General features: G+C 41.0%; 1 protein-coding gene across 5 annotated transcripts in view; it reads left to right on the top strand.

Annotated features, from left to right (window-relative positions):
- KIAA1109 (KIAA1109 ortholog) overlaps positions 1–24,720 on the top strand; it is a 222,166-nt gene that overhangs the window by 136,692 nt on the left and 60,754 nt on the right. For all 5 annotated transcript variants that reach the window (XM_043969747.1, XM_043969748.1, XM_043969749.1 and 2 more), the window contains exons 53-60: positions 353–597; positions 2,191–2,296; positions 9,926–10,023; positions 10,380–10,565; positions 14,941–15,109; positions 17,225–17,436; positions 17,826–18,024; positions 18,866–18,925. In XM_043969747.1, coding sequence (XP_043825682.1) covers positions 353–597; positions 2,191–2,296; positions 9,926–10,023; positions 10,380–10,565; positions 14,941–15,109; positions 17,225–17,436; positions 17,826–18,024; positions 18,866–18,925 — 1,275 coding nt within the window. The remainder of the gene's footprint in view (positions 1–352; positions 598–2,190; positions 2,297–9,925; positions 10,024–10,379; positions 10,566–14,940; positions 15,110–17,224; positions 17,437–17,825; positions 18,025–18,865; positions 18,926–24,720) is intronic.

Genomic DNA, 24,720 nt, shown 5'->3' with positions numbered 1-24,720 from the left:
AGGAAAGTTAGGAGAGCTCTGACTAGCAGAGCAGTCCTGGAAATGTCTTGGGTTTGTTGTGTCCTTGGAGGGAGAAGTAAGTTCTGCATGATGGGGATTTGGGGTGGTGTGTGTGTAGGGTAGGGCCTCTGGTTTGGCATTGCTTTGAATGTAGCACTACTCATCTCATTTGGAGTCAAGTTCAGAATTTTAAAATTTACTCTACTTAAAAAGAAAACAAACTGACCTTCATGTGCCTGAAGCTAATTGTGAGGTCACATTTTATGCATGTTTGGAAAAGAGCAATCTTTTCTATATTGTCTAAATTATATCTCTCAGTATTGATACTTTCTTTCCTCTTTGTTTTGTTCAGGTGCACAGACAAGATTTACATTTGAACTGCCAAATCACAGATTACGCTTTACTTCAAAAGTTTCTGCCACAGATATGTCAACTATTCCTCCTTCTGCTAGTCTTAACCTTCCTCCTGTCACCATGTCAGGGAAATACATAATGGAAGAACATGACAGTTATTCAGATCAAGTGTGGAGTATTGATGAGCTGCCCTCTAAACAAGGCTACTATTTACAGGGAAACTACCTGCGTTGTGTGGCAGAGGTAATGTTTTCACTCCAGTTCTGAAATTAAAGTGTAAAATTCTAAAGTTTCAAAATTCATTCCCTTAAATTATAGCACATATTAAGTACATGTTATGGTACATATGAATGGCATCATGTGTTAGAAGGCTTTAAATATATTTCAGCTTTAATGAAATTTATTATCTGATCCAGATTCTGAGTAACTGTTTTTTGGGAAAATTCTGTTCTGAATAAATTCCATATTTGTGTCTTTGAGTATATTTTTAAGGGTATGATGATTTCCTTCACATTTGTTATCTTTAGGCTTATATTTCCTATGTTGTCAGATCTCTGTAAAAGTATATAATTTTTATTATTTATCTATCACATCTATATGAAATATGTAGCCATAAACAAATTTATATATGTATTCCCCTGTGTGTTTGTGTGCCTAAATGTATATAGACATGTATATATGTGTGTATGAAAATTCACACGTCATATTTTTATAGCTTACACATTAAAAATTCACAAATTTGGACTAATAGGGAAAAGACTTAATTGAATTAGTAGAATTCTAGTATTAGTAATTGTTAGTGGAAATGCAGTTTAACTGGCTTTAGGTAGATGTTATAATATTAATTATAGTCAATAAAATAACTAAGAGATTTTTGCTTGATAGTGATTGAAAAAAGAACTTATTAAGAACACGGTAATTACTGATAAACAAATGTATAGTGCTTAACTGGCTTTAAAATAGTCTTTTGCCAAGCAGACTAAATAATCCCATTTTGGTTTGCCAGAAATGCTTAGAAATAGATACATTACTGTGATGTTCAGTTTTGTTTTAACCTCTTCTTTTTATATCACATCCATTTCCGGATATAATATCCCCCCCCACACACACACACACAAACACACCCCAGAGTGTTGGTGTATTTGCGTCTGCTCAGTAAGTGAGTGCTTTTAAGCACCTAATGTGTGCAAGGTAGCAGTGGGCATACAAAGACAAAAGGATCTCTGCTCTCCAGGTCCTCCATGTTAGAGGGAGTGGTGGGGATGGGGTGAGATGGAATATGTATTTCTCTGTTCCTGTAATATGTGCACAGATAAGTTAAATGCAGACTTTATTTTCAAGTGATCAGCCCACTAGCATAGAGGGCCAGGCGGAAGCTAGGTTGTTGAACAGCCTTAGCAACTAGGAAATGCCTCCTGATGAGTTTAGTCACACTTTGTTAAAGGCTAAAGATCTGATGAAGAGTTTCTTCTTTTATTCATCCTCTTTGTGTTTGATAGCACATGAATATATAGCTGTAGTAAAAGTGCAACCCTAGTTACTCTCACCAGTCTGCTGCTGATGTGGGTGTCGTTGCCCCAGTCCAAAGGCAAAGACAGCCGTGTCATCTTGGTGAAGGCATCTGAACGTTATGTAAGCCACTAAAAATGTTCGCACCTCTGAAGATGATTTTTAACCTTTTTACAGGATTACAGATTATCTTTTCAAGTAACACGCATGCAGTTAATTTGACTTTTAACAGAACACTGTATGCGATATCTGCTGTGTAAGGGATATGTTAAAATCTAATGTAATCACAGTGGTTTAAGATTAATGATGTTTAAATTTGTTTTGCAGGTCGGTTCATTTGAGCACAATCTTACAACTGACCTTCTAAATCATTTGGTATTTGTGCAAAAAGTGTTTATGAAAGAAGTTAATGAAGTAATACAGAAAGTTTCTGGTAAGAACTGACATTTGAGTGTAGAATCTAATTTTTTTCCCCAACATCCAAAAGTATTGTTGACTTGAAGGCTGTTCATATAATTTTCTTGTATCCATCCAGCAAATATGGATTGAGCCAATTACATGCACATGTTCAAATTGGAGATGCTGCTGGCTAGGCAGAGCACCTCAGTAGAATGCTTCCTTGCGTGCTCTAGATTCTGATGCAGGCTTTCCCTTGCTTCTTCAGTCATTGTTTTCTGTATATCTAAAAGGCCACTGAAATGTTGATAAAGTTCATAGAACTGTGGGCTGTGAAACATATGACTATAAAGGTGTGACACCTCACTTGCCTGTATTTATTCTTCACTGTCAAATAAGACTCACCTAATAGTGGCCATAAGTGCAGTATTGAAACTGGACCGTGGCAGTCAGGGAAATAAATGATGCCTGGAAAATCAGTTTATTGACCTAGGTCATTTTAGGGTCATTCTAGGAACCAGACTTTTGGTGATGGCTTTTCCCACTTTTAACTTCAAACTATAGCTGGTGGGCTGCATGTTAAACGATTGGAAACTATTATTGGAAATTTGTGTTCTTTCTGTCTCCCCAACTATCTCAGAAGCCTCTTGATTTTTACCTCTAGCAAAATTAAGTATCAAATATCCTATTTAATAATTTGGTAGAATATACAAAGTTGTGATTAAGCGTACTACTCATAAAACACAGCCTTCAAAGGATGTAGGGTTGTCCTACAAAATGTGGGCAAGTGCTTTAAAATTAGTATTTTTTTAGTAACAAGATAATATTTTGTTATTTTGCCATCCCTCTTTGTGGTGTGATTCAGTGCCACTGCTATATAGCAATAAGTTATACTATGATAAATGTGAAGAATTACAGCATAAAAAATACATAGTATTAAGTATGTGCCTTAAATCTCATGTAGAGTATACACTTGTAGTAGTGGTGGAATCATTTTGATGGAAGACCAGGACATACTGAGAGTCTCTACGGCATGGAGAAAAGTTTGCTCCTGTCTAGATCTCCTTGGTTTTGTGAGATAAAAGGCTTCCCAGTTGTGTTGAGAGTAACTCAAAACCATCAGGGATTTGGGAAGCCTTCTGCGAAGAGCCCTTATTAAGTGAGAAAATGTACTTTTGTTGGTAGCCCTGAAGTTTTCTTCAGAGGACTGGCTAAGATCCCTTCTACCTGCTAGTCCCAGATTTTACTCTTAGTATCATGAACTTCAGAACATAATCTCTTTCATGGAAACTGGTCAAAATGTGTCAAGCTCATAAACGTGTACAGTTTCAAACACAAGATTCATCTCGAACTGATTTAGCTGGAATGTGAGATCAGGTGTACTTTTAAAAATGTTAATATATCAGGCTAGGATCGTATCTCACAGCATAAAAAATTAAAATTTTAGTAAAGAAACTCATGTTATTCTGTCATTGTAAGATGAAAAGATGAAGCATTATTTTTCTCGGCTTACAACCCTTATGGAGATCATCAGGAATGTGCCAAGTCTGTGCAGCCTGTGAGGGAGGTGAGGCAGCTCAATAGAGAGTCTGTTGCTGGTGAAAGGATGAAGAGACTGGCATACCATGCAGCCAGACCCATGGCATACACTGAGAAACAACTGAGACGTGGGTGATGGGAAAGTCACGAGTTGTCCGGCAGCACTGGCCAGAGGATTAGGCACCCGGTCAGTCAGGGGGACCTGCCACTACTCCCTGTCGAGCAGAGATGCTCCTCGGTGCCAGGCTTTTTCCTTGTTCCCTGCCCTCTGGACCCACTTCCATCTTCCCGAGATCTTTTCAGGCCCTTTGCTCATCTCTGCGTCACGCCTTCTTCCTCCCGACTTTCCTTCCTGCCACAGTCCTCTGTGGGTTGGCTGGGGTCAGAGAAGCCAAACAACAGGGTGTACTTTCCTACAAAGAGAGTAGGTGGAGGGGGTTTGTGGGAACACGTGCTGTATATGAAAGCTCAGCAAGCCCTGCTTCGAGCAGGAGTCTGCTGCTGATGTGGGTGTCGTTGCCCCAGTCCAAAGGCAAAGACAGCCGTGTCATGAATTCACATGAGCAGTTTATGGGCTTCAAGTGAAATGGAAACTCTGGAGAGGCATTTGCTACCAAAAAGGTCGTGAAGTGTTTCTTTCTTAACTGATATTTTGCTTTGAGATGTTGTTGTTCATAACATCATAGATCTAGAGCGGGATGGTTCCCCTAAAGCCATGTAGTCCAATCCCCTCCTTTTACATGAGGAAACTGAGGCCCCCAGAGGCCGAGCGCCCTGCCCAGGATGAGCCAGGAAGCAGCAGAGCTGGGATTGGAGCATGATTGTCTGTATGGGGTGGTAAAAGGAGCACAGAAATGAAGGGTGGCTTTCTAAGCAGCGGGTAGGCTTGCAGGGCACACTGTTTTATCAAGAGTCTATCTGCACTTGGTGCTGGACACATTCAAAATCAAATGATACAGGGGGCAGCTAGGTGGTGCAGTGGATAAAGCACCGGCCCTGAATTCAGGACAGGCCTGAGTTCAAATCCGGCCTCAGACACTTACTAGCTGTGTGACCCTGGGCAAGTCACTTAACCCCCATTGTCCCAAAATAAAAAAGCTGTTCTTTAAAAAAAAAAAAATCCAATGATACAAAAATCGAAGGTTTCTTATTAAAATCTGTGTCAAACAAGGAAAAAAGTCAATGAAATAAGCGAAGTGGCACTGCGTAGAGTTCTTGGATGCATACGTAAATGGACCTCTGACCTCACTAATGGGGATTATTATAGCAGAAAGTATGAAAATACAATTAACACGTTAGCTACACTCGCTTTAAAATGTTATTAAAATTTCATTGCATTGAGGTAAGTGAGGGTTCCTAAAGAGGTGGGTTCAGCCTGCATTAAAAATGGAACCACATGAAGAACCTGGAATCCATGAGGTGTATTGCCAAGGCCTGAGAGCACAGAAATGGTGAGCTTGTCTGCCCAAAGTGTATGAGAAGCACCCAGCTTTTGTAAGAGAGCCAATGGAGGAGCTCTCAGAAGCACTGAGAATGTGCTTCACTGAGGCCTGGGAGGCAGGCGAGGTACCTAATGAAAGCACAAATATATATGGTGCCAGACTTAAAGAAGCCTGACAGCTGGTGGAGACACAAAACCTGACCCATATGTAGTCAGTACCATCTGCAACTCTTAGGAAGGTTTTCAGTAACTTTGAAAAACAGTTTCTGTTCAATAAAGATGATTTATTCGTCCAGATCTCTTCTGCTAGCTATCAAATTAATTTATTGAGTTAATAGCCAAAAGTAGTTACAGTTAATGTACCATATATGCAACTAGGTTGTTTTATTGTACTGTAACTCAGAACAGAACTTGCCTGGCTCACAGAAAATAACAGTACATTTTTAAAATAGAACACAGAAGCGGTTCATTTTCCCTGGAAATTATTTTATCTTTATTTATCATGAGGAAAATATAAAAGGCATTTATTGGCAAATTAAGAATTAAAAAGCAAAATGAATGGCAGAGCCAAATCTAGTAATTAGTGTCCTGAAATGCTTATTCTTCTTTAGTCAACAGATTAATTTAGTTTATGGGACAAGCACAAAGGGATTTTATTTAAAATGATAGTTTGAAAAACACATCATGTCTTTTATATTCTAAAAAGCCACAATAGAAGACTGTGGAAGAAAGCACATAATTTTCTATGCAACACACACACACACACACACACATATCCTCACTCCCCCATTTTGCAGAATAGACAATTAGGGGTTTTCTTCATTGAAATCACAGAAAAGGAAAGAATTTTATTTGTTCAACAGTGTTCATTGTGTTCCTGTTATATTTAAAACCCTGCTTCTTGCGGGGCTGGGAGGGGATAGAAAGGCTCCCTTGCAGACAGAGAATAGACATGGAGTTTAGGATAGCTAACCTATGTAAATGGTCTTCTCCACAACTCCTTCAGTTTGGTACTATTATTATCCTCTCCATTGTACAGATAAGGAAACTCAGGCTGAGAGAGGTTAAGTGACTTACCCGGGGTCTCCTCTTGTTTTCCCAAGACCCTCTTCTCATCCCTCTTTTGTCTGCCTCCTGACCTCTTCATTTAACTGATACTTCTCTTGCCAAAGTTGCCAATGATTTCTTAATTGCCAAATCCAGTGGCCTTTTCTTGACCCCTCCACTTGATTTGAACACTATGAGAGCAGGAACTGGTTTGTGGGATTTTTGTTTGCTTGTCATTCTGTCTCTTCACCATAGCATAGTGCATGGCATATAGTAGGTACTTAATGAATGCTTTTTGACTGTGAAGAATGAGAGGGTACAGCAATACCAGAGACAGGCAGATGCACTGATTTTTGGAAAGTCAGTAGAACTCATTGAGGTTGGCTAAATCCTGCCTGACGATTTTCTCACTTATTTTGGGTTTCCTTGCCCCATTAACAATTTTTGTCCTATCCTTTTTCCATCTAAAAATCATTTTCCTTGGAAGAGAAAACAGAACCAAACAAGTCGTATGGGAGCATAGATTTAGATATGGAAGGGACCTTAGAGGTTAGAGGTCATTTCCTTTTACAGGGGAGGAAACTGAGGCCCAGGGAGGTGAAGTGACTGACAAGGTCGCACACAGAACCAAGATTTGAATCCAAGTCAAGTGTCTGGCCTTCTCACCACCTTCCATTCTTCTCCCATATACCCCCAGACTGTCCATCTTGAATCCCTGGCATATAACCACTCCTGCCAGCCAGGGTTAATGAGGGAAGCGCCTCATCAGACTCTTCTCCAGCCCGTTCTGAGCTTAGCCCCATGGAAAACGGCACAATCCTCTCGCCATCCACATAGTCCACAGAACAATTTTCTTTTGTCCTCATTGTTTATCATCAGCTGCTGGACCCTGTCTGGTGCCCAGGACTCCTGGCTCCCCACTTCTTCAGCTCAGCTGTTCTTTTGTATCCATTTTTGTTTTCTTGACATTCTGTCTTACGGAAGGGTCTTTTTACTGAAAGGTTTCTGTATCAGTCTGTGGCAAGGTTTGTGTTTTTTTCCTTTTTATAGGAATCATTTTTGTTTATCATTTAATTTCATTATTCAGTTTTAGTCTTGAGAGCTACCTATACTTCTTAGGTTTGTCCCCAAATTGTTTTGTCAAAATTATTAGGTCGTTGGGTCCTGTCTATCTTTTTCTGAAATCAGAATTTGGGGACTGGCCCATGACCTCATTGGTATAGCGAACTCCCAAGTGTGGGGCAACTTCCCCTCTCAGTGTTTTGTGGGTGCCTTCTTTTCACCTTAAGAGTCATCTGGGGGGCGGGGCAGCTAGGTGGTGCAGTGGATAAAGCACCAGCCCTGGATTCAGGAGGACCTGAGTTCAAATCCAGCCTCAGACACTTGACACTTACTAGCTGTGTGACCCTGAGCAAGTCACTTAACCCTCACTGTCCCGCCCCCAAAAAAAAAAGTCATCTGGGGTTTCCTCCATGATTAGAAGTAAGTGAATTACACAGGGCCATGACTTTCTAACTCTGAGGCCACTCTGACCTTTTTTGAAGGCTGCTTCCCCTGGATCTTTGGTCAGGCCATTTAGAGATCTCCTCTCCTCCATTACCAACCCTGTGATTTAGTCATCGTCGAAGAGGTTACTGTTGTTGTTGCTGCCTCAGGAGCCAGTTCCCTTTTGCTGGTCTGAACCAGGGTCAGAATAGCAGTTTGGGTTATTGTTCCTCCCCATGCCCTCGTGAGGCCTCTCCCCCTTCAATGAGAAGGACTGGCCAAGGTGAACGTTCCCTGGAAGGAAGACTGACCAGGACCTTAGCAACTATTTGACTGTGCTAGGTATGGAGAAATGAGGCAGGAGATGACTGTGTTCTGAGCTGAGAGTATAGAGTTGTCTCATTCATGGAAATAGCAGCTTGGTGAAAGAGAGGAGTCTGTCTGGTTTATTTGACTGTTTAATTTGACGTGTCGGCAGAATATTAAGGTGGAAATGGCTAGCAGGCAATTAGAGATGCAGGAGCAGAGCTAAGGGTAGAAAGGCCAAAAATAGAGATGGGGGAGTCATTGGTCATTAAAGTTGTGAGTATAAATGAGTTATCTGAGGGAGAGAACCAGATACAGGTCTTTGGGGAAAACAGTTAGTAAGGGGTAAAAAGGCATTATCAGTGATGACTGAAAGAAACTAGGAGAATCTCAAGGCATTGGAAGATTTAGAAGGCAGGATGGACAACAGGGAAGATGGGAGAAGGCAGGTTTTTTGTTTAGTGTCAGTTGTGTCCAACTCTTTGTGACCCCCTTTGGAGTTTTCTTGGCAGAGACACTGGAGGATCCAGCTCATTTGACGGATGAGGAAACTGAGGCAAAGAGGGTGAAGTGATTTGCCCAGGGTCACACAGCTAGTGTCTGAGGAGCTTCCTAACTTCTGCCAAAGGCACAGGCATACACACATACACTCACAGGAGGGCACATTCACCTGGGGATGCCTGTCTCAACATAAAGACACTTTTAACAAAGAAATTCTTGCAGTATTTGTATATTTTCAAAATGTAGACCCTCATAGTAAAAACAGCTTGTCCACAGCATTTGTGAATATGTTGGGTCTTGGCTGCTCCCCATTTTCTCCCTGATTTCAGTTCTCCGGTTGACTCCATCTCATTGATTCCTCTATTTTTATCTCATTGTGTTTGTGTATTCTCACCCTTCATTATGTGTGTGTGTCTGCCTGCCTCCCCTCCTTTTCCTTTCATTGTCATATTTGAAAACTTCTGTGGGTTTTTTTTTAGTATTCAAGCCTTTATGTTTCTTGCTCTTAGTTTCCAGATCAAGTGAGTGAAGTTATTTATATTTTTCTCAAAACCAGTTAAAACTTTGTATTCATGCATCCATCATTGTTTTTTTTTCAAGTCAATACCACTTGGTAGGGAAAAGCTTCCTGATTCCTAACATACAGCATCTCTTCATAGAGTAAATAGACCACATCTTTAAAATATCAAATGTACATAGTATATTGGAAAGGTGATACCATCCATAGATAATCACATGGGAGAATTTTCTCCTCAGAGGGTGAAGAAAAGCAAACTCAAACATGCTGATGGATTGTTAGAACCCCTTGTCAGTCCCTGGTCAGGCATGACTTAAGCTGTCAGATCCTCTCTGGTGGCCTTCAACAGCTAATGGTAAAGAGATGCAAAAACTAGGTGTATGTCATGTATTTGCCTATACAGGACTGGTTCTTCTCGCTCTACCCCTATCGTTGTCTTCTCATTTTTTTCTACCTTCTCTTTCTGTATTAATCTGCTGTTTGTATTGGCATTGATAGATGTGAGTATCCTTTCTAGAAAAACGTTATCGTTATGCAGGAGTGCATAGGCCTTTCTTCTTAACTCTATTCTTATCTTAATTACTTTAATGACATCCTTTATTATTTTAAAAAGAAATTAATCAGTACATGAAAAAATTATTCCTGTTGTTTTACATTTTCCCTGAAGACTTAGGGATGATCTCTAACTTAAAGAAAGCTTCCATTTGTATATGACATAATGACAAATAATTTGTCTAAGGAATGGGAAGAAAACGTTAAGTGGAATTTGAGTTGAAGAGTTAAAATGAAAAAAGTCACAGGCCTTCAATCCTTGATTTAACATCTTTTAGGTGGGGAGCAGCCTATCCCTCTCTGGAATGAGCATGACGGCACAGCTGATGGAGATAAGCCCAAAATTCTTCTCTATTCTTTGAATCTGCAATTCAAGGTAACATAAGCAATATCTTTAACTTACTGTTTCCCGGATAGGAAAATACAAATAGAATTTGAAGAAAAGGCCATTAGTTTGAAGTATTTGTTCAAGTGGAAGTAATGTGTGTGGCTTAGTTTCTTTAATTCTGTGTTACATTCCTTAAATGAAATATTTGTTCATGAATTCTACCCTGAAATCTATTTGTATTTGTTAAGATTCAAAAGACCACGCACAATTCTTTTGCAGTTCTCAGGTAGATCTTAGTTTGGCTTTAAAGGGGGATTCTTTTCTGTGATATACATTGAGAGATTGCTCTTTGGTAGGTGTTATATAGGAAGAAAAGCTGACTTCAGCCTTTCGCCTTCTCTCAGGGTATACAGGTAACAGCCACAACTCCATCGATGAGAGCTGTGAGGTTTGAAACTGGATTGATTGAACTGGAACTCTCAAACCGCCTTCAAACGAAAACCTTGCCAGGAGGCAGCAGCTACCTGAAGCTATTCGGGAAATGCCAGGTGGATTTAAATCTGGCATTAGGACAAATTGTCAAACATCAGGTAAGTTCACGTTGCTGTGACTAGATCCTCTGTATGAGCTGAACTCTTTATTGTCTTTGTAAAAATATTTTACTGATTTTTTTTTTAGTTCTTTATATTTCTGATTGTCAGTCTGGACAGTCATGCCTTCCTCTTCTTCCTCAGTAATCCCCAGTCTCATACCTTCAAATGTGCTCAGGCTCCTCTGTCCTTTAAAAGCAACACCAGCTTCCCTTAGCCCTGCCAAACACTCAAGCCCTCATTCCAGCTCCATGTGAGCAGTCCACACTCACTCATTGCCACGACTTCCTGACTGTCCATTCTTTCCTCGGATTCCTTACCATATGACTTCTATCCCTAAAACTATGCACATGGCTCTCTGAGGTCACCATTGTTCATCTCCTCCTTGATAATGCCTTTTATTATTGTTTTATTGATGTTTTGGCCTTACCTTCTCTCTTCTTTGCTAATACCTTTTCTGCCCTTGCCTTTCAAATGTGGGTGTTTGTCAGGATTTTCTCTATATCCATCTTCCCTTTTCTCTTTACACTCCCTTTCTTGCTATGGTTATCTATTGCCATGACTTCAGTTATCAGTGGTTTCATGATCAGACCACTGGATGTGGACTCAGAAGGCCCCAATTCCCAGATCGACCTCCATGACCTTGGGCAAATCACTTAACTTGACTTTGCCTTCTTTTCCTAACCCATCAAAACTGGAGGAAGTCGCACCGAATCCCCACCCCTTCATCCCACCTGCATGGTAGCCGTCTCCCAGGTGCTTCACCTGTTCCAAATATGACATGATGGTGAGGCACTTGACAGGCCTGGTTGCTGTCCTCAGGTTACATTATCAGTGCTGAGCCCAGCGCTCCACGTGTGGTTGGACCACCCCAGAGCATATAGGACCAGAACTTCTCAGGGACTTCGGTCGTGTACTGTGCTTGCAGACTGCCAAAACCACTAGATCTTTTTCAGACAAATTTCCATCCAGCCATATATCCTCTACCTCCCACTTACAAAGTTGATTTTCTTAATTTAAGTGTAAAATTTTATTTTTCTCCTGATTAAATTTTCACTTTATTAGATTTGTCCTTTTATTCTAAACTGTCTTGTTGGCTTCTAACTTATTCAGCATATTAACCCTCTCTCCTATAGATAGGTATCAGCTGCACATTTGTTAAGCGTGCCATCTAGGCCTTTATCCAAGTTAGTGATAAAAATCTCAAGCAGCATAGCGGCAAATGCAGAGCCCTAGGGCACTCCACTGGAGACTTCATGACATCCAATACCCTTGGAATGGCCATTCAGCCATTCCTGAAGCCACCCCAGGGTGCTCTTGTCTAGTCTGCTTCTCTCTGACTTATCCACAAGATGAGCCTAGGAAGTTTTGTCAAGTGCTTTGCCAAAATCTAGATGAATTCTGCCTAACCCATTCCCTCTGCTGGGCCCTTCTCCTAACCCTGGTAGCAGGGTGATTTCTAAGTTCCATTCCTACTCTGCCTCTTCTAATTCTAGCATAATCACCAAAAAATGATTCTGAAATCTTTCTCCCACCATGGCTTATCTTATGAACCGAAGGCCAGCACCTCCAGCCATCTCCTAAACATATGCCCTCAGCTTATATTCAGCCCGTCTAAAATTGATCATTTACATTTTACAGATGAGAAAACCGAGGCCCTTACAGGTAATTGGACTCTCCCAGGATCACACAGCTAGTATCTGTCACAGCCTATGAACCCAGGTCCTCCTAACTCCCAGTCCAGCCCGCTGTCCACCAGACCTCACTGCCTCTCATCCTGCTCCTCATATTGGCCCCTCCTCCTGACATCCCTGTTTCATGCGTGTAGCAGAATCCTTCTCTCAGGCACCCAGGGCTGCAGCTTCCAAGTCATCATTTACTCCTTCCTCTTCCTCAGATCCCTCCATCATTCCCAGGCCAAGTTCTTTTGATTTGCCTGCGTGGTATTCTTCATGTCCAAACCCACTTCATTTCCACAACCCAGAATGCCAGTCAGCCCTGCCGTCTGCCTCTCAAACCCATATCCATTCGTATTTTCCAGAGTAACACACAGCTATAATCACAGGTCACTCCTTGTGCAAAAACCTTGAGAAACCATCTAGTCCTACCAGAATCCTCCACAAGTACTTGTCCTCTGACCTCTGCTGGAAGACTCCAGAGATGGCCCGTCAGAGTTTGCATGCATGGCTGTTTGTGGGGAGCCTCTCAACCTCAATTGACTTTCCACAGTGTGGGAGGAGAAAATAGCAGCATTCAGTTTGGTATAGAGGACCCAGACTTAAATCCCAACTCCATTCTTCATTCTCATGCCTCCTGGGCCAAGGCTCATGGCAGGGCCGGAGGAGAGGGTCTCTGAGGTCTCTTCCATCTCAGTCCTGTGAGTCCGTGGCTCCTCCTAGGGCCGTTTGGGGCCACGCGGGATCCATCTCCTTGTCCCAGCCATAGCTCTTGTCCCATCCCCACCCCTTCACCCTTGGATGGGGCATGGTTTCCTGTCCCCTCACCATCCAGGGTGGTTGGACTCAGCTGTAAAACTACGGCTCCTGAGCAGGAGCTCTAAGCTGGATTAAGGAAATTGTTTGCTTCCTGTGTCCCTGATTCATCCTTTATACTCTTATCAGTATAAACTTCCTAATGCTTAATTCTCATCTCAGCACTTCCCAGTCCCCCACACCCCCAAAAAATCCTTGAATTGTCCACTATTTATCACCCTTCCTTTTCAGGACTTTTTCTCCCTTCCCTTTCACACACTTCCATGTACTTTACATCTCAGCCAGACTAGACATTCCAGATCCTGCTCTGCCCCTGCCCTCATCTCTGCCTTTGCCCATGACTGGGGAATTCTGGGCTCCTCCATCCGGAGAACACCCTCGTGCTTAACCTACATGCTTGCTCTTGGGGTGCCCTTCTCCCCACTCTGGTATTCCCAGCCATAGAACTCCTCATACAGTGTTCTCATCGTTATGCATCTAATTGAATTAAAAGCTTGCTTCAAAATGCTTTTTATGCTCTTCAGGTGATTTGACTTAAATGTCTTTTATGATTCCAAAAGATTTCCCATGGACTGTTCATGTTCAATGTGATCGACTGATGGTATCCTGAATGAAGTTAGTTGTAGTTTTCTTTGGGCTTTATTGGCTGACTCTGTTTGGTTTCGGAAGGGGTCCTGAAATCCAGGCACCATTATTCCAGTCGGCTCTTAAAGTCCCCTTGAAATTCAGGATGATTCAGTGTACCTAGAGGAGTGGGCAGCTGACATGCCTACAAGCTCTGAAACTGAATTTTGAAGCTGTAAAAATTAAAGTAACCAGTCGCTGCCTAACGGATTTGATATTACTTTGTACAGATAGGTGCTCATTCTCCAAGGGTTTTCTACCTTAGTAAGAGTTGCTGCATGTATTTGGCTGTTTTGTTTGTTTCTTTAATCATGAACCAGCTGTCAGAATGTCTTTTACTGGGTCAGGGAACATTGATTAAGCAGCTGTTGTATGTCCAGAACAACCCCTGAGCATAAGGGAGAGAGGGAGGGATTGCTCCTGTGTATTCATCGATATGAGGACCTCTCAGGCAAAGAAACAACCGTCTGCCAATGCAGATGGTATCTTGTCTACACTGCCTCAAGCAGTGAGAGATGAAGATACAGGCCATTGGTCCCTGGGGCATCATGTATCAGAGGTGGATCTGCCCTTTCAGTGCTGGCACAGAGAGGAGCAAGACACCAATGAATCGCTGCCTGCTTGCAAGGGGCTTCCATTCCACCCAAGTCCTGTTGTTAATTGAAGATATTATTAACGAACTGAACCTTAAAATCAATATCACACTGCTACGTTTTTCAAACAGAAAAGAATCATGTTAATATTTTGAATAGCTTTAAGTAAAAGTTACAGCATGTAAAAAAGTGACAGTCTTCAATTTTAATGAGGACATTATTGAAAGATTTTCTGTTTATGTTGTTCATTGATGACAGATCCAGGGGTAGCTGGGTGACTTAGTGGATAGAGCACTGGGCTTGGAGGCAGAAAGACCTAAGTTCAAATTCAGCCCCAGTGACCCTGGGCCAGTCACTTCAGCTCTGTTTGCCTCCATTTCCTCATCTGTAAAATGGGGGTGATAATTGTACCTACCATCCAGGGTAGTGTAGTGCCTGGTACAGAGAAAGAGCCATGTCAGTGCTGTTATTGTGGAGATTCATCTCACTTGTCGTGACATTGGGCATATTTTCAAAGGAGCTTTGATGATTAGGAATTTTTAAAAGATTTTTCCTTTTAATATTCAGTTTATAATACTTTTGATTGGCTTATTTCATAATGTTGTTCAAGATAGCAGGACAATTGTCCTCTGACTTAGATTTGTTTTGCCTCAAAATTTGTTTTAGGTTTATGAAGAAGCTGGTTCTGATTTTCATCAGGTTGCCTATTTTAAAACTAGAATTGGGCTAAGGAATGCCCTCCGAGAAGAAATCAGTGGTTCTTCAGATCGGGAAGCTGTGTTAATTACTTTGAATAGACCAATCGTTTATGCTCAGCCTGTGGCTTTTGACAGAGGTACTGTGAATTCCTTGATTATTCATGTTGAATTTTTTTTTATTTTCAACATTCTTTTGGCATGCTAAATACAATTTCTATTTTGCTCTATCAGCTTTGATATAGCCAGAGTCTGCAATGTTAGCGTGTACAGTGATAGTTTCTTGCATGTTCCCAATACTGGTTTTTGCTCCAAAGCTCTATAAAAGAGTGCTGGTGCATTTTATAGATGCACAGAATAGTTCCTGATCATTGTTAATGGGTTAACTTTGGGTTAAAGTTTTTAAATCTTTGGAGAACTTTAGTGTTGAGTGAAGATTTGTAGGAAAATACTGAAAAAACAACATGCTAGGGGGCAGCTAGGTGGCACAGTGGATAAAGCACCAGCCCTGGATTCAGGAGGACCTGAGTTCAAATCTGGCCTCCGACACTTGCCACATATTTGCTGTGTGACCCTGAGCAAGTCACTTAACTCTCATTGCCCCACAAAAGTGAAAAGAAACAACAAAAAAGTACTTAAAAAAACAACGTGTTAAAGTTAATGTTAAAAGTAATTTTTCCTTTCAAGTGAAGGTTTTAAAAGGCTGTGGTATTGATAGCTAACTTTTTTTATAATCAGATCACACTCATGAGTTTCAGTGATCATCAGAGACATAGGATCGCTGATGTGGAGGGGACCTAAGAGAGCACTGCACTTTACACACGAAGAACTGGAAGCAGTTAAATCAAACCTAACGTTGCAGTTGCCTCCTAATTGGTCTCCCTGGTTTCAGGCGCTCCCCCCTCTCCAGTCCATCCACACAGCCACAAAAAACAGAGATTTCGTCAGACCCACCACCACCTTCCCATACACTCAAAAATCGGAATGATTCCCTGCCACCTTTTGGATAAAATACCTAGTTCCCAATTTGATGTTTAAAGCCCTCGTTAATCTGACGCTGAGTCCCCAGCACTTGGCACATGGTTCGCTCTGAATAAATGCTTGTTACTTGCTTGGTTTTCATATTCCTTCCCTTCAGACCCTCTCTGCTGCATATACACACACACACACACACCAGCCTGTCTGCCCCTGTTGCCCTCTGTCCTTCTTCCTTTGCTCACACGGTCCCTCGTGCCTAGAATGCACTCCCTCCTCACCTCTGCATTGGGTCTTCAAGCACAGCCAAGGGCTATGGGAGGCGTTTCATGTTGCTCCAGTGATGAGTGCTCTGCCCTTCTTCTGAATTTCCTCATTTGTGTGTTTGTTCTGTCGACTCAGGGAATGAATCAACAGTCAGTAAGCATTCTTTTTTTTTCCTGTCAAGTTAGCAAACATTTAAACAAAACATGGTTGTAAACACCAGGGATTCAGAGAAAGGCAAGGAGCTCTAAGAGCTCAGTGTGATGAGAAAACCCTGAGCACCAAAAGATTTTACATTTCCTCCTAGAGGTGATAGGGAGCCAGTGCAGCTTATTGCATTTGGGAGAGGTGTGCTCAGACCTGCACTGAGGAAGGTTAGTTTGGCAGCTGAGTGGAGGCTTGCACACGGGTGCATGGGTGAGATGGGGAGGGCCTGCACCCGAGCGGGAGCAGTATCCAAGGGGAGGAGGGGCCAAATATGAGAGCTGTTAGAAAGGCTGGTGACTAGATGGGGAAGTGAGAGACAGTAAGGAGTCGAGCATGACGCCTACACTGTGAGCCTAGATGAATGACAGAGAGGACAGTGGTGCCTTCCCCAGGAATAGTTAGAAGAGAAAAGGGCTTGGGGAGGGGAGAGGGAGAGTCATGACAGTGGGAGGGAGGGTAGCGAGTTCTTTTTTGGATACATTGAATTCAAGGTGCCAGTGGGACGTCCATTGTCTCATGGGCGGTTGGAGTTGAGAGCCTGGAAGTTAGGAGAGAGGTGAAGTTGGGGGATAACTGAATCCATGACGGAGATCAAGCAAAGAGGGCCTTAGACCAAGCCTTGAGGGCCACGACCTATTGAGTATTTCCCTGTGTCAAACTCGGTGCTCCCTGTGAGGGAAAACGGAAAGTGCCTCTGCCTTCCAGCAGCTTTCACTCCAGTGGAACTGCAGCCAGCTCCTGGAGACGACAACCAGCACACTAATGCTGTGCATTATTTCTGATGCCACTTCTTGCTTCTTTCTCGACAGCTGTGCTGTTTTGGCTCAACTACAAGGCTGCCTATGACAACTGGAATGAACAGCGCATGGCACTCCACAAGGATATTCACATGGCTACCAAGGAGGTGGTCGATATGCTGCCGGGCATCCAGCAGACGTCTGCCCAGGCTTTTGGGACGCTTTTCCTCCAGCTTACTGTTAATGACTTAGGAATTTGTCTGCCCATCACAAACGCTGCCCAGGTACAAAGTCATGCCAGACCCCAGAGTTCAGGGGAACGGTAGTATTTTGACCTTTGGTCAGTGCCACACACCGAGATAGGGGGACAGCTCCAGGACAGATGGAAAATCGAGGTTTGAGTGAAACTGTCCCATCGATCCTTTGATACTGTGGAGTTTGGTAAAATTGTGTGAGATTAATGAATTTATTTCAAGTGACTTAATTTTACAACATTGTAACTTCCCAAGTTAAAGCTACTTTGAAGTTAATACCCCTATTCTTGGGCCTTTCTAAAGTTTATTTCTTTCAGTCTCTCAGGAGCGGAAATCAAAATGGTGCTCCCTTCTTTCCATGAGGGCTGAACTTGTAAGTTACCTTTCTTTTCATTTTTGCATCTTTCTTATTTTTACAGTCTAATCACACTGGTGACCTCGATACTGGCTCTGCTTTGGTATTGACCATCGAGAGCACTCTCATCACAGCCTGCTCTTCAGAGTCCCTGGTTAGTAAAGGTCACTTCAAAAATTTTTGTATCCGCTTTGCTGATGGCTTTGAGACAACTTGGGATGACTGGAAACCAGAAATTCGTGGGGATCTTGTCATGAATGCCTGTGAGTTCCTTACTTTTCATAGGGGGTTTGAACTTAAAAGTCAGAAAATGAGTCCTCTCGTGTGGAAACTGGGTGGTCATGCAGCTACAGGGTACATGTTAACATTCTCTGCCTGAAAGGGAGCTTTTGACTATATTGGGTGTGAAGAGTTTTTTAAAGCCATTAAAGTCCAAATTAAGCATGTGGAATTGCATGTGAGAAAGCCCTATATTCCTGTCTAAGGACAGTATTCATCCCTCTTCCTTGATTATCATGTAACAGTTGAAAAAGATGTACATGGTCATTTAGCAATCAGAAGTTCTAGCATTCAATAGACAGTCATATTGACTCTGAGTCTGTTGCTCTATTTAATTCTACCTCAAATATGAAGACAGATCTTCCCAATTTGCAATTTCAGTGGCATATTATTTTCGTCATGACTTGGAGAGATTCTCCCATTTCCACAGTATTTCCCAGGTTGAGGAATGAATGTGAATTGAATTCTTGAAATCAGAATTTTATAAGTGGTGAAAGAGACCACAGCTATCATCTAGTCAAACACCTTCATTTTTACACTTGAGAAAAATGAAACCCAGAAAGGAGAAGCGATTTGCACGAAGTCACCTAGTACCCACTTGTCTGGGCTCTTGTAGGGATCAAATGAGGTCATGTCTGTCAAGCACTGTGCAGACCTGAGCACACCAAATGAATGCAAAGTAGCATCCTCATCGTGATCATTTTGTTTTGTTTTGTTTTAGACATTCATCTTTCTAGTGAGAGTCTAAACAAAACGTCTTACCCCAGGGTTAGTCTTGGTGTCAAAAGGGCTTGTGTAATGTGCTTTTGTTTTGTCGATCTCCAGGTGTGGTGCCTGATGGCACTTATGAGGTCTGCTCAAGAACCACTGGGCAGGCAGCGGCCGGTAAGATGACATCTTTTTTATTATGTGCAGAGTATTTTTAGAATTTTGTCTTGATCTCATCTTCATGCTTAGTTAAACGCATGTTACTGATGTACTTAACTATTCTTTTGTAACATAAATATCTTTCCAGATTTTAATTCCTTCAGTAAATATTTATTGAGGAACTTAGTTGAGTTCTGTGTCAAGTGCTGGAGATTTTAAAAAATAAATAAGATATTCCCTGATCTCACAAAGTTTGCCGTCAAATAAAGGAGCTAAGACATAGACAAATAACTATAATACAAGGTAGTATAAATTCTGTTGCAGTCTAAAGGAGGGGAAAATGGCCTGAGGTCATCAGGGAAAGCTTTATATGGAGAGATGGCGTCGAGCTAAACTCCAAAGATAATTCAAGTTATTTTATAGGAGGGGATGAACAAGGAGGGCGAGAGAGTAGAAGAAAGACTTCCAAGTAGAGAGAAAGGACAGGAAGAAGATATCAATATAAGAATGCATAAAGCATTCCTGAATGATCAGGAAGTAGTTTGATTATGTTCACACATGCACAACACAGGCATATGTACACATAAATGCACGTGTGTCAATATATGCACATTTAATTAATTATTTTATTGCTTAATGGCTTCATTTATCATTGTAATCAGTACATATGCTGTTTTGTTTCTGCTTTCTTCCTCTTCCACTTCATATATAACTCTTCTCATTTCTTTGAACTCATCATGTCTTCTTATGTAATAATATTCCATTATATTCCTATCACTATAACTTATTCAACAATCTATGAATTATTAGGCATGTAGTTTACATTTTGTTATTTCAGATATTGCTGCTAGAAACATCTGTGTACAAGTAGGCCTTTATTTCTTTCAATGATATTCTTGTGGTGGAAATCTAAAAGTGGAATCATTAGGTCAAAGGTCTGAATGTTTTTATAACTTATTGCCTAATTCCATATTGCTTTCCAAAAATTCATAACTCAACCAGTAGTTTATTAGCGTAATTGTTTTTCACAAGCTTGCTCACCCTGACTTTTATAACCTACTAAACATTTTTGCCAATTTGATGGGCCTGTGGCAGAGTATCAGAAGGGTTTTCATTTACAATTCTGTGATCACTAACACTATTGAATGCTTTATCAAGTAGTCGTTCATAGTTGTCATTTTTTTTTCCTTTCAAGACCTATCTGCACATCTCCTTTGACCACCTTGTCTATGGGGAAATGGCTCTTCTCCAAATTGATTTCAAATCCCTAAAGATTTTATTTCAGGCTTTTATCAGAAATCTTTCGTGCAAAGATAATTTCTCAGTCTGTGTCACCTTTGTTATTCTGGATATATTGCTTTTGGATGATCAAAATTAATTTGTTCTGAAATGTTTATTTATTACAGAAAAGCATTTGATTTGGTAAAGGAAAATGCTTCCATAAAGGTTTTCTTTTTTTTTTTTTTTTTGGGCGGGGCAATGGGGGTTAAGTGACTTGCCCAGGGTCACACAGCTAAGTGTCAAGTGTCTGAGGCCAGATTTGAACTCAGGTACTCCTGAGTCCAGGGCCGGTGCTTTACCACTGCGCCACCTAGATGCCCTTAAAGGTTTTCTTCTAACAAGGATTCTTTCATAATTTCTAATATCATAACTGAGCAAATCCTCAAAAGATCTATCGACAACCTCTTGTTATCAATATTAGAGAGACATAAACCTAGGAGATAGTAAATACTCAGCTCACCAGAGATTCCACCATAGAGTACAAATTAAGAGAGATTTCCTATGGTTAGAGGGGTCCTCCAAATAACTCTGGCTTGCAGATGTCATTCATTGTTTTGAATGCATCGGGCCCCAAAATATTGCAGAGCCTCCTGAGAAAAATCCATAACCTGTCAGGAGATTTTGCTCTGACCAAGCATGCTTAACCTTCTTAAGATACAGGCACAAGTGGAGACTTAACAATGAAATACTATCGAGTGGATCAAAGAATAAATCATAGATATAATTAATAATTATGTGAAAGAAAATGATGATAAAACAACATTCCAAAAACTTCTTAGATTCAGCTAAAGCAATCCTCACACTAAACAATACATTAAGAAAATAGAAAAAGAGAGGATTAATGAACTGAATATGCATTTAAAAGAATTAGGAAGCCAACAAAAATAACAAGTCTAAAGGAGGAGCTGTTAAAAATTAGAGAAATAGGTAAGCTGGAAACCAGAAAGACTATAGAAATGACCAAGAAAACTGAAAGCTGGTTCTTTGAAAAGACTGATCAGATTGGCAAGACTTTAGCCAACCTAGTTAAAAAGAAAGCATCAAATCAACAAAATAGCAAATGAATGATGCTGAGTGAAATAAGAACCAAGAGAACATTGTGCACACATGATGATCACCTGTGATAGACTTAGCTCTTCTCAGCAATACAGTGATCCAAGACAATGCCAAAGGACTCAAGGTGGAAAATGATCTCTACATCCAGAGGAAGAACTATGAAATCTGAATGCAGATTGGAGCAGATTATTTTCATTTCTGTTGTTGTTGTTGTTTTCTTCCTTCTTGAGTTTTTTCCCCTTTTGTTCTGATTCTTCTCTAACAACATGACTAATGTGGAAATATGTTTAACATGATTATAATGTATAGCAGATTGCTTGCTGGCTTCAGGAGGGGAGAAGGAAGGGAGGGAGGGAGGGAGAAAAATTTGGAATTCAAAACCTTATAAAAATGAATGTTAAACTCTCTACATGTAATTGGAAAAAAACACTATTTAAAAAGAGCAAATGAAGAAGGGGAAATCATTACAAAACCAGAAATTTTTTAAGTTGTAAAAAATTACTAATCACAGTTATATGTGAAGAAAAATGAGAACTCACACACAAGAAGAGAAAGACCTTCAAAAATATCAAATATCTAAACTAACAGAAGGCCAAATAAAAGAGCTAAAAGTAGAACCAGCTATAAAGGAATTACCAAAGGGGTAAAAAAAACCCTGGAAAATTATCTTAAAGGGTATTCAAGCTAGGGATAGTGTAGTTCCTGTTACTACATGCAGGTGTAAGTAAGCATACACCTGTAATCCCTGACACCAGGAGAACAGAAGGGCAATCATTCCAGCTTGACGGTTACAGTGAAGGCATGAAAGAAAGAGGTGTTGCATGTGAAGTGCCACTCTCTAGCAATTGAGCTGGTGAGTTGGTGGGGTTGGCAGTGTGTGTTCCTTACTGATTTAAATTCCACCTTTATTCTAGATCTTTATTTCCTTTGGTGAAGTTCTTATCTATTCAGTTATCTTTTTTAAAAAAAAAAGTATTGGGGGCAGCTAGGTGGTGCAGTGGATAGAGCACCGGCCCTGGAGTCAGGAGTACCTGAGTTCAAATCCGGCCTCAAACACTTAACACTTACTAGCTGTGTGACCCTGGGCAAGTCACTTAACCCCAATTGCCTCACTAAAAAAAAAAAAAAGCATTTTATTATTTTCCAGTTACATGTAGAAACAGCTTTCAACATCTGTCCATATAAGATTTCCAACTTCATATCCTTCTCCCTCCCTCCCTTCCTGCCCTCCCTCCCCCAGACAGCGGGCACTCTGATATAGGTCATATATACATAATAACATTAAATATATTTCTGCATTAGTCATGCTATAAGCGAAGAATCAGAGCATAAAGGAAAAACCTCACAAAAGAAAACCAACAGCACCAAAAAACAAAAGAAATAGTATGGGTCAATCAGCATCCATATTCTACAGTTCTTTTTTTTTTTTTCCTGGATTTGGAGAGCCTTTTCTGTCATGAGTCCTTTGGGACTTTCTTGTACCATTGGATTGGTGAGAAGAATCTTGTCTATCACATTTGATCAACACATAATGTTGATGATACTGTGCACAATGTTCTCCTGGTTCTGCTCATCTCACTTATCATCAGTTCATGCAAGTCCTTCCAGGTTTCTCTGAACTCCTCCTGCTCATCGTTTCTTACAGCACAATAGAATTCCATTACATTCATATACCACAACTTGTTCAGCCATTCCCCAATTGATAGACATGCCCTCAATTTCCAATTCCTTGCCACCACAAAAAGAGCAGCTATAAAAATTTTTGTACATGCGGGTCCTTTCCCTTCTTTATGATCTCTTTGGGGGAAAGACCCAAAAGTGGTATTGCTGGGTCAAAGGGTATGCACAGCTTTATAGCCCTTTGGGCATAATTACAAACTGCTCTCCAGAAAAGTTGGATCAGTTCACAACTCCACCAACAATACATTAGTGTTCCAATTTTTCCACAGCTTTTCTCACATTTATTATTTTCCTTTTTTGTCATATTAGTCAATCTGATAGGTGTCAGGTGGTACCTCAGAGTTGTTTTAATTTGTACCTCTCTAATCAATAGGGACTTAGAGCATTTTTTCATATGGCAATAGATAGCTTTGATTTCTTCATCAGAAAACTGCCTGTTCATATCCTTTGACCATTTCTCAATTGGGGAATGACTTGGATTCTTATAAATTTCCCTATATATTTTTATTCAATTATCTTATGATAAACATCTCTTTGATTTGGGAAGTTTCTTCTGTTTTTTTTTTTCTTGTGTCTTTTTTTAAATTCCTTTAACTCCTTTTTTTTGGGAGGGGGGCAGGGCAATGAGGGTTAAGTGACTTGCCCAGGGTCACACAGCTAGTGTCAAATGTCTGAGGTTGGATTTGAACTCAGGTTCTCTTGAATCCAGGGCCGGTGCTTTATCCACTGCTCCACCTAGCTGCCCCTTTAACTCCTTTTTGTATATTTATTCAACATTTCTGGAGCCTTTTTCTAGCTCACTTATTTCTTTAATCTTTTTCTAGAAGATAATTTTTCTTGATTATGCTATGACTTTATTTGACATATCTGTTGCTGTTTGGGCTGATGACGGGAGCCAGCTTTCCTTTTGACTTTGCATTTGTTTTTTCTACCTTGGAATAGCCTAGAGCCAGCCCCTGAGTCAGAGCATATATGATAATAAGAGGAAAAAGAGAAATTGCAGCTAGATTTTGGATTGCCTTGGTCATTGATAAGATGAGATATTTGTAAAGCATTTTGCAAACCTTAAAGAGCTATCTAAGTGACAGCTATTAGCATTAGTGTTAAATTCGGACATTATTTAGTAAGCAATGTGGTAGTACTGAGTTTAGGTTTGTTTTTTGTTTTGTTTTGGTTTTTAACTGGGACAGTGCTTTAAGAAAATTCACTTGTTCAGGATAGCTGGGATGAGTAAGAGAGTCAGGAGCTGCACTGGAGAGTGGTACAGGTTTGAGGTGATAATGACTTGGATTAGGAAGCCTGATGTAATGATCGTGTGTGTGTGTGTGTGAGTGATTCTTGTTATATAGAGGCAGCGTTGGATGTAGTGAGGAGAGAGCCAGCCTTGAAGTGAGAGAGACCTGGCTTAAAACCCTGCCTCTGACACACACTGGCTGTAACCCTCTGTACTCTAGGCAACTCCGAGACGTTTTTGTGGTGGGCCGATGAGCGCCTAAGTCAGGGACTATTGGTATATGAGGCTTGAAGGCAGTGTAGATCAATATGCTTAATTTTCTTTTCTTTTCTTTTTTGGGTGAGGCACTTGGGGTTCAGTGACTTGCCCAGGGTCACACAGCTAGTGAGTGTTAAGTGTCTGAGGCCGGATTTGAACTCAGGTCCTCCTGCCTCCAGGGCCGGTGCTCTATCCCCTGCGCCACCGAGCGGCCCCAATACGTTTAATTTTCAAAGACAAAACAGAGTGCGATACCTAATGTTGACTTTTTCCAGTCAGCAGAGTCAGGAAACTTGGCTGTGGT

This window comes from Dromiciops gliroides, chromosome 6, assembly GCF_019393635.1.
Source record: "Dromiciops gliroides isolate mDroGli1 chromosome 6, mDroGli1.pri, whole genome shotgun sequence".
Taxonomy (NCBI): domain Eukaryota; kingdom Metazoa; phylum Chordata; class Mammalia; order Microbiotheria; family Microbiotheriidae; genus Dromiciops; species Dromiciops gliroides.
This window is presented reverse-complemented; position numbering and strand designations above follow the sequence as displayed.